The sequence below is a fragment of the Lactuca sativa genome, chromosome 5, assembly GCF_002870075.4.
Source record: "Lactuca sativa cultivar Salinas chromosome 5, Lsat_Salinas_v11, whole genome shotgun sequence".
Taxonomy (NCBI): Eukaryota; Viridiplantae; Streptophyta; class Magnoliopsida; order Asterales; family Asteraceae; genus Lactuca; species Lactuca sativa.
In genome coordinates this window covers 297,488,621-297,498,853 of record NC_056627.2, presented here as the reverse complement: position 1 = coordinate 297,498,853, position 10,233 = coordinate 297,488,621, and the positions used below count along the sequence as shown (strand labels likewise).

At 34.4% G+C, this 10,233-nt stretch overlaps 2 protein-coding genes across 2 annotated transcripts; both read right to left on the bottom strand.

The window, feature by feature from the left end:
* Positions 1-1,470: 1,470 nt before the first annotated feature.
* On the bottom strand, positions 1,471-1,917 carry LOC111892493 (uncharacterized). Its single transcript, XM_023888531.1, has one exon. The coding sequence runs from the start codon at positions 1,915-1,917 to the stop codon at positions 1,471-1,473; it is 447 nt and encodes a 148-aa protein (XP_023744299.1).
* A 3,882-nt stretch (positions 1,918-5,799) lies between these two features.
* On the bottom strand, positions 5,800-6,243 carry LOC111892494 (uncharacterized). Its single transcript, XM_023888532.1, has one exon. The coding sequence runs from the start codon at positions 6,241-6,243 to the stop codon at positions 5,800-5,802; it is 444 nt and encodes a 147-aa protein (XP_023744300.1).
* Positions 6,244-10,233: the final 3,990 nt, after the last annotated feature.

The window sequence follows — 10,233 nt, the reverse complement described above, 5'->3', positions numbered from 1 at the left end:
AAAGTAAAAGAAATTGGTGTTCTCGAGTTTCATTAAAGGAATGAAGTAAAAGGAAATGAAATGATCACTTTCCCTCCTAGCTTTCCTTCCGATTCGGAAGGATTTGGAGAGAAAGAACAAAATGTTTAATTTTTCTTCTACTTCTCTCCGACTCGGGAACACAAAAGAGAAATTTCTTTTTCCATTCATTTCTCTTTTTTTTTCTCTCCTTACTTTCTTTTCTCTGCTACAACTTGGGAACTAGGTGTCAAGGTTTTAAGATTGAACGTATTCATTAAAAGTGGGTGCGCGTGTAGTGGGCCTTTTCAAAAATTTAATTAATAATAAACAAATTAATTAAATTAATTTTTTAATAATTAAAATTAATCAGAAACATTAAAATATAATTGAAAAAGAATTTGAAAAGGAAAATATAATCATTTCATGCTGGTATGGACTAAGCGTGCAATTTTTTGTGATTTAAGGGACGGTCTGAGTTAATTTTGGAAAATAGAGACTGAACGTGCATTTTGACATCTACACGAGAGAATTACATTAATTGCTATTTTTAGTACTCAACCCTGAATATGAAAAATGAGAATTTATAATTACATTAACCTAGAGGATCCCAAATGTCGTTACTGAAAGCCTTATTATATTTAACTTCTATAAAATAACAGAGAGAAATTATGGAACAAATAAAATAAAATAAAATGATAAATTGCCTCATCTAAGCGATCCATGTCGACCAGTTCAATCCCCATATGAGAGGTGAATCGCATAACACTTGTTGATGATTGGGTGTACCATGGTTTAAACTGCTGACCTCATATATGAAATTTCATACCTCAACCACTAGACTCTCATTACGGTATCACAAAGACCCCAAATCCAAATAAATTGTGTTTGAAGGTTTTAAAAGGGCATTTGGCAGAAAACCCAAAAAACGTACCTAAGGTTGTGTTTGGTTCGTAGAACTTTTCGAAGGTAACGATTTGTTAAGGAATTGAAATTTGTTAGGAACTTTAATTCAATCTATATTTTGTTTGCTTGGGAGGAATTAGAATCTGAATCTAGTTTCATACTACGTTTACTTGGTAGGAACTGAAGTTGGAATAATATTAAATGACATAATTGCCTTTGTTTTTATTTTGCTTAATTTTACTGTGTTTTATAACTTCTATACAAAGACATGTTATATAAATTATAAAAATAGTAAATGGTGATGGTCGCAATGGTGGTGGGTGGTGGTGGTAGTGATGGGGATGTGACAATAGTGGTGGAAGTAATGGTGGTGGGTGGTTGTGGAGATGATGGTGGTTGGTTGTGGAAGTGATGGATGTTAGATGGTAGTGGTGGTGGCTGTGGTGTCAGTGGTGGTGGCGATGGTTTTGGGTGGTGGCGCCAGATGTAATGGGTAGTGGTGGAGGAAGTAATAATAGGCGGTAATAATAGTGTTGGTGGAAGAAGTGGTGATGGCGATGGTAGTAGCTAGTGGTGTTGTCGGTGGTGGAAAAGGTGGTAGATGGTCATGGCGATGGTGATGGATGTTTTGGTGGTGGTGACAGTTTTAGTGAAAGTGGGTGTGGCAACAATGATGGTGAAGGTGGTGGTGGCAGAGGTAATGGAAATGGTGGAGATGGTGGCGGGAACAGTGCTAGTGGGTGGTAGCGAAGGTAATGGGTGGTGGTGACAGAGGTGGTGGTGGGTGGTAGGCGGAGTTGGTGGGTGGTGGTTCGTAGTGGTGGCAATAGCGGTGGGTGGTGTCGGAGGTGGAGGTGCATATATTGTTGGTGTTGTGGTGGGTGGTGGCGGAAGTAGTAGATGGTGGTGGTGATGATGGTAGAGATGGTGGTTAGTAGTTATAGCGTTGGTGGTGGTAGTTATGGTGACAATGATGGTGGTGGGTGGTGTCATGTGGTGGTAGAGGGGTTTCATATGTAGTGTTAGAAGTAAAAGTATAATACACTAATCTTTAAGATTCCCAGTTGAAATTTTAATTCCCTCATCTTTTGGATGGATCTTACTTTCCCATAATGGAAGGAAAGTTAAACTCATTTAGTATGACATCCCCTATTTTCTAGAACCAATTAAAACATTTTCTTTACGCTTTAAAAATTAAGATGCAGAAACTTCCAGTTAAATAAAACATTTTTAAGATAACAAAAGTTATTTTATTAAAACATTTAGGATGTCATTCGTTTATATCCAAACATACGTTACAACGTAAACTATAAAAGGTCTTGAAACTATAGATTACATGCACATTTATTTATTCCACTCAACATTCTAACTAGACTACTGCAACCTTGGTTCCACTATCCGTGATGCATAAAAATGAGTAGGTCAGGTTTGGGAAAACCTAATGAGATACGTAGGATTTTCAAGCCCATAAAAATTTAATGATAATAATTGATATCATTCCTAAAAACAACGTTATCAGATAATTGATATAAAATCTGACCTAAGACCAACTACCCAACCCAACCGATCCTCATAGATCCTAAAGCAACGGTTATATGTAGGAATCACTCAACCTAATGAATCATTTAAGCAACTGTTTTAATACACAGCTAGGGGTGTCCTTGGCCAGTGTAAGTCATATAAGGCAACCAATGTTCAAAAATTTGACAAATATGGTATCCCATTTTATCTTCATCCATAGGTTATAAGTCCATGTTAGCAACGTAATTCACTAGACTGCCTAGAATAGTCAAGTGTTGTCGTCTACTCTGGTCGATGACCCAGACATACTTGCCAGTTGTATGATCTGGACCCACAATTTATGGTCATCCAAGAAAGAGGAGAAACACTCCGCTCTGATATCACACACCCTACACCAGTCATAATACCTAGTCGATATCTAACTTAATTTCAACTAAGTATCCTTTAAAAGTCTTATTCTTAACCTAAGGCAAGACTTATGTTTAAAGGCAATCGATTTCCACTATGGTTTCTAATTCAATAGCATTATCCTAATTATACAAATAACACAGATAATACAGGCAAGCGTTTAATGTCTTATATAAATAATGATTTTAATTTAGATTATGATCTTGATAAAAACTACGCACTCACCTGAAAAAAGTGTCTGATGATTGGTGAATCAGGCAGAGCTTTGCCTTACACCTTTTCCAAAAGACCTAGATGTACATAACGTTGAGTCTTAGTCTGATTTCATACTTCATAGAAATATTATCCTAAGCGTTTAGATTCCTCAATAATCCCAAAATCTACTTCAAGATCTAAACAAGGAATAACCATGTAGGATCATATCCGAGGTAAGGTCCATTTGGTATATAGAGTATACTGTTTAGAAAATCTCACTTTAAACACATCACTAAATTCAACCTTGGCATTACTCCTATAAATAGATCGAGCAGTATAACGATTTGAAATCATTGATAAATATTACTTATAAGTTCCTAGTAATGACTCATAATTGTAATTGTAGATTACGGAAAAGCAGAGTAAGTTTAGGTCACTTACAGAGTACAATAGATGAGAAACGGGATCTATGCGGGTAGAATACTGATTCAGGATCTCCCACTCGAAGGTTACTACTCATATGAGTACTCAGGGGCGTCGCAAGGCTTCGCTGCAGAGCAGAAACAAAGGAAAAAGGGGCTAAGTGTCGACATTTTCAGAGAGAATTCGATGGAAGGGTGTGAGAATGAAGGAACGAGTGAGCTGCTATTTATAGGCAGGTTCTTTGGGATGCACGCCGTGTAACATGGGGGTGCACCGTGCAAAGGGTGGTGTGGCTCCTCAGGCCTGCTGACACGTGGCGCGGTTTGGGTGGGGCGGCGTATTAGCATCTAGAACTTCCTGTGCATCGCGCATACGTGTGCTGATTTTCAAATTTTCAAATTGTGTATCTTCTTCATATGAACTTTGGTTTTGACTTCTTTATATCCCCAGGAAGCTCTCGATGAGATCTACAACTTTCATTTAGACTATGTTGGCTAGTTTTGACTTTATTTTTTTCACACAGACTTAGACTGTTAAAGCTCGTATAAAAAGCATAATTCGGTGTCCGTTTTCAAAAAAATAATATCGTTGAACTCCTATTAACGAGATCTTCAACTCTTCTTTAAATTATTTTGTCTAAAAGCTGACAAATCTAAAATTCGATTTTTGAGCAGAATACTGTTATGTCAAATCTTAGAAGAATCATAACTTCCTCTGTAGGTTCTCTATATGCACGCTCTCGGTTTAGCGACTGTTATGACTTTCATTTAGAATTCTTAGGCTAAAAAGTAATTTATCAAAAATTTACTTTTTACAAGACGTGAAGCCGTGTTGGTTTAATCGCGAAACTTCGAAAAAACATAACTCCTTCATATGAAGTCAGATAAGAAACTATTTTATGATGAATAACTCCAATTTTGAGAAGAGATGCAAACCGTTTTGGTTGACAAACTCACTTCCATTATCATTTCTTATAATCGTTACATGTGTCTTGTACTGATTAGTAACATAGGCAAAGAAATGAGATAGTGTTTGAAACACTTAAGTTTTATCATTCAACAAGAATGTCCAAACAGAACTTGAATGATCATCCACAATAGTTAACAAATAAGAAGCACCTAACATTATTTTGATCTATATGGACCCCATAGATCAACATGGACTATATAAAAAAATCTCATTAGCATGAGATTCACTGTTTGGAAATGGAATTCTTTTATGTTTTGCCATATGACACGAAACACATGTAGTTAATTCATTTTCACGTTTTGAAGGAATTAACTTTAAATGTTGTAACATAAATTGTGAAGAATGCCCAAGTCTCTTATGCCAGATTGAAAAAGAGTCCTTATTTACGATATCATCAACATTACATGAATGTGTAGCAGTACAAGATTTATCACCGACAACTGTATGAACATTTATGGCTCTATCTATAAGACTCATTAAACAATTACTATGAAGAATATAAAGTTTTCCTGAACTATTCCTTCAACCACCACTTCCTTTGTCTCAAGATTAAACACAATGTATTCGGGGAATGCCAAACATCTCATAGAGAGAATACTGAATTTGAAATCAGGTACATAAAGAACCATGTCTAAAACCAACTTAGGACTTTATTCTATGACACTTGTATGAGTAACAGAATTGATTGACCCATCAGGTAGGAATATAGGTATGTAACTAATTACTTGAGTTGATCTTGTCATATAGGATAAATGTGAACACATGTAATCAGTTGCTCCATTATCTAAAATTCACACATTCTTATCAAACCTATCACTATTTAATGAATCCAACAAAGGGATATTCATACCTAAAAAATCTCCAAAGTGAGAGATATTTGCAAAGGGAGAATCCATCTTCCAAATTTTGACTTGCCTCCATGAATTGACTGAATTGTTGGAAAAGAGCATTCATAGAATATGTATTGTCTTGTGTGGAATCATTCTTGTCAAATAGAGGATTATTATCATGTTGATTGGTATTTGCCATATGAACAACATTGATGTTTCCCTTTTTCTTCTCTTTCAAATCCTTATACTAATCCAGGTAGCTATTTAGTTTCAAACATGTATCTCTCGTGTGTCCATTTGCTTTGCAAAATTATTCTATCTATCATTACTGTTCTTGTTCTTGGAATCAACTTTGGCTTTATAATAGAATTGCCCTATATCACCGGTATTTTGTGTAGAAGATTTAACAAACATAGCAGATTCTGTCGAATTAGAGAAATTAATTTGGACTTCTTTTTGTTTTTCAACTCTTAAGGCCATGGAGTAAGCCTTGTGCACATAAGGTAAAGGATCGAGAACCAAAATTTGGTTTCTCAAATTTTCAAAAGTATCATTTAATCCCATAAAGAACTACATGGGTCTCAGCAAAGTTTGACATGGCTTTTGAAGATCCACAATTACACATAGGCAATTGCATAAGACAACTCAACTGATCCCATAATTGTTTAAGTTTGGTATAGTATTTAGAAACAGAAGAATCACATTGGTTAATTGAGGCGATTTGTCTTTGAAGCTGATAGATGAGAGGTCCATTGCTTTCTGAGAAGTGTTCTTCAAGCTCGTTCCAAAGTTCATGAGCAATAGTATCAAAAATAAAAGCTTCAACGATATCTTTCGAAATCGCATTTAGAAGCCATGACCAAACCATGCAATCATTGTTGGTCCAGTCATCAAGATCGCTACCTTCAACCTTTGGTTTCTTCGAGGTTCCATCAATAAATCCAACTTTCTTCTTAGCTCCTAAAGCAATTTGAATCGAATACTTCAATTGCATCTAATTTTCGCTTCCAGTTATTTGTGAAGATGCCATAAACATGTTTGGATTATTTTTTTAGAGTTAGGTACGAAATTTGGTGTAGAATTGATCGAAGAAGACTGATTACCGCCTGGAATTGAATCCATGATCTCACAAAAATGGATCTAATGTTGTGATACCATTTCAATTTTAGAGAGAGAAACATAATTTGTGTAATGAACTTGATTAATTCAACAAAGGTAAACATTACAGTATTTATACAAAAACGATAATATCAAACTGTAGCTAACTCTAAGTATTTACATTTTACACCCTATAATAAAGAGATGTTACATAATGGTCCTCCAAGTATGGTTTCCATAGCTTCTTTGTCTTTTGTATTTATATTGCAAATAATTGTGTATGTAACATTTTGAAACACCTTTAAATGCATAATTTTTGGTTTAGTGAGATATGTTTGAGACTCTACCAAATATTGTTTTTAACTGTATACGAAGGTAGTGTTTGATATACAATCAAAAGGAATATATTGAAGCATTACGATGGGATAAAACAAAATCCTATTTATTTGCTACAAAAGAATAAAATGACTCCTTGTTGAATGTGATTCCTTTTATTAGGCTAATTTTCATTTTAATGGGGAGCTAATTTTTTCATTCCTTTAAAAAATAGAATGATATATTATTATTATCATAGATTACTATTATTTATATATTGGTCAATAATACTAATTTTTTTATAAAATAAAAAAAAAATTTAATATTTTTTTTTCAAACATCAATAATTTTTTTATTATATTTCTTTGTAAGATTTCATTGTAGTTAATTTAACTTTTCAGTTTTTAACAATATCTTTTTTTTTTGAACGACAACTTGACTGGTTAGATGTTAGTGTTAATACTCCAATTCATATTAGTATCAAGGATCTCTCCTAATTGAATTATTCCCAATTGACAGTTTTTAACAATATCTTTAAATGATAAATAATTCTTTTTAAGTATTTGATATACATATACATTAATATATATATATATATATATATATATATATATATATATATATATATATATATATATATATATATATATATATATATATATCAACATCTATTTTTCTTTTTTCTTTTTATAAACTGACATTTCATTTATCGTCAAATTTATTTTATTTTATTTTTATATTTATATTGTAATAAATAATATGTTTGAATGCTTCATTTTATTTTATTTTCGAGATAACCAAACATAACAACAAAATGTGAAAATTCATTGATTTCATTGTATTACTCCATTACACATTTGGATACATTGTTTATTTTATTTTTTTATTATTCAATTCCATCGTATCAAACAAACGTCAAATATTTCCATTTTAGAATGAAGATCCCAATTGTTAAAAATAATATCTTTAAAAATAATACGAAAAATAAGTTTCGCACATCAGTTGCATAATATCCATATAATGTGAAATCTTACCATCAATCCGAAGCATACAAAAGAGATATTATATTATATGTATACAAGTAGGATAACGTAATGAAGCGTCAATCATATATTGTTTTGATGAATGTTTACAGTTGATTTTTTTGGTCGAAATAGTATTGAATAGTTATTGCAAAATGGTGTTCTCTCACAAAACTGAAGTTACCATTTTGGAATTTTTAGCACAAAAGAAAATGAGAGGGAGGCAGGTATGGGGAAACAGTAATCACGCGGCATTATATGTTGATAGGAAACAAAGAAGGCTGGCTCCTCAAGTCCTCTTGGCCGAGATAGCGCCACTATTTGCGGTCAGACATTGAGTGGGGTCACCTCACTCTCACATATCTATTTTTTTTATTTTTTTTTTGTGTGCAATTATTTCAAGTTTAAGTGAATCCGCATGCTTTATTATTATTATTATTATTGTTATTATTATTATTTGTGATTGGTAAACAAGGTGTTAGATTGTTTTGTGGAAAACAATTACGTGATCATTTATCAACAATTGTTTTTGTAAAAGAGCACAAACATAAAAAGGTCGTAAAAGAATAGTTTCTAATTTTAGAATACATCTTTTGAGTTCTAACTCATGTTAACATTCAAGAGTTGCACAATGCCATAAATTTGTAGTGATATTGCAAATATTAATCGAATAAAAGGAATCTGTTTTAAACCTAAAAGTAATTAGAAAACTCTTTGCCATTAATCAGTTAAATATTGAAATATTCGTATTAATATAAAAAGGTTTTATACAATATAATGTTAGTTTTTAGATAAAACAATATTTTAGAGGTATGTACCCTAGAAATCGGGGTGAGGAACGTTGACGGTGCTACCCTACGGATTCGAATGATTCCATCTCAATCACCATCAACGTCCCACTCGATGTTTCCCTCTGGAGCGTTGATGAAATCCAAACGATGAAGAAAACGGAGAAGCAGTCAAACGTAAAGAAAAAAACCAGCCAATCATAAGAATGTACTGTTCACCTGGCACTTCAAAATTAGTATATATATAATTATACGTTTGGTCAATGTGGTTTGTCAAAACATGTTGATTAAGTACAAACAAGTCTATGTGTTTGGTTGTTGTGTTTTATTTCGTACATAATTAATCAATGTGGTTTCATTTTGTTTCAAAGTTGATCTAAAATTACTATTATATCCATGATTGATTTTTTATTAAATATTATTTTTTTCTATTTTAAATAAATGTTTTAATTACTAAAAGATAACTCACCGCCCACCTAAACCCTAAATCACCATCTACCACCTTACCACCACCACCTATCCACCAGGTCTCCCATCGTAGTTCTCCCTTCCTCATATATAACCTCTAGGTTTTCATGAACCAACCCTTAGTTGTAACGCCCCGTTCTTGAAATATATATTTATGGGTTCCCGAGATCAAGAGTAAGGGCGTTTCGGTCTTTCATGAGCAATGGGTTATTATTCGGGAAGGTTTCGGATCGGGGTGTGTTGCTAGAAGCGTAGATCTTCTCGCCACCTTTCCATGCATATAAAGTTCGTCGGAAACGGATCTAGAAAGAAGGAGTTATGATATTTTAAAGATATTGACATTTATGGCCCATAATGGAGAAAAGTGATGAAAAAGACCATTCATGCGTTTGGGGGCACGCGTGGGTATGCCCAACGTAAGCTGGGTTACGCGCAGCGTAGTAGGGTGAGTGATCGCGGACACCAGGACGCGTACGCCCAGCGTACTAGAGTTACGCCCAGAGTCATTAAACTCTAATTTTTGGGACATCCACTATAAAAGGAACATTATGGTTCCATCCCTAGCCTCCATAAACACTCTCTTATCTTCATAAACCCTAGATAGCCGTCCCACCTCCATTGTTAGGTGTGTTTGACCTTGGAAAGCTTGTTTTGGCAAAGGAGAGCCTAGAAGAAGAAAGAGGAAGTTATCAAAGAAGGAGTTGAGTGGATGGAGCTTGTAGATCTGGAAAGACATCATCTTTTGAGGCCCTTTTGAGGTATAAAGTTCTGATCTTGATGTCTAATCTCTTAGATCTCCTCTAGTACAAGTTTATGGACCTTTTGGTCCCAAGATTGGGTCTTGGTGAGTTAAGCTCGTTTCTAAGACCAGAGTTGCCTCCCTTAGAGTCATATGAGTCCCATAAGCAGTAAAGTTCCAACCTTTGGGGGTTCTATTAAGCCCATGCATGAGATCTAGTTCTCTTGTGGGATGAAGAAGATCATTTTGGAAGTTTGAGTTGGTTTGAGCCATATTAAGTCACCAAGTCAGTGACTTTATGGTTTAAGTCGTGAAATAAGACCTGGATCTGAGTTTGTAGCCCTTGGAATGGAGTAGTAAGCACTTAATGAGGAAATGACTTAACAGTGCACTATGTTGAGCGTACGTGCAGGTACGCCCAGCGTACTCATCATGGAGTTGGTACGCTAAGCGTACGTTGAGTTACGCCCCGCATAACGCTGCCAGTTGGGCCTTGAGTATTTGGGCCTCGGTGTGGGCTGCGCTTTGGACTTTGAGTCTTTGGGCCTTAGTGG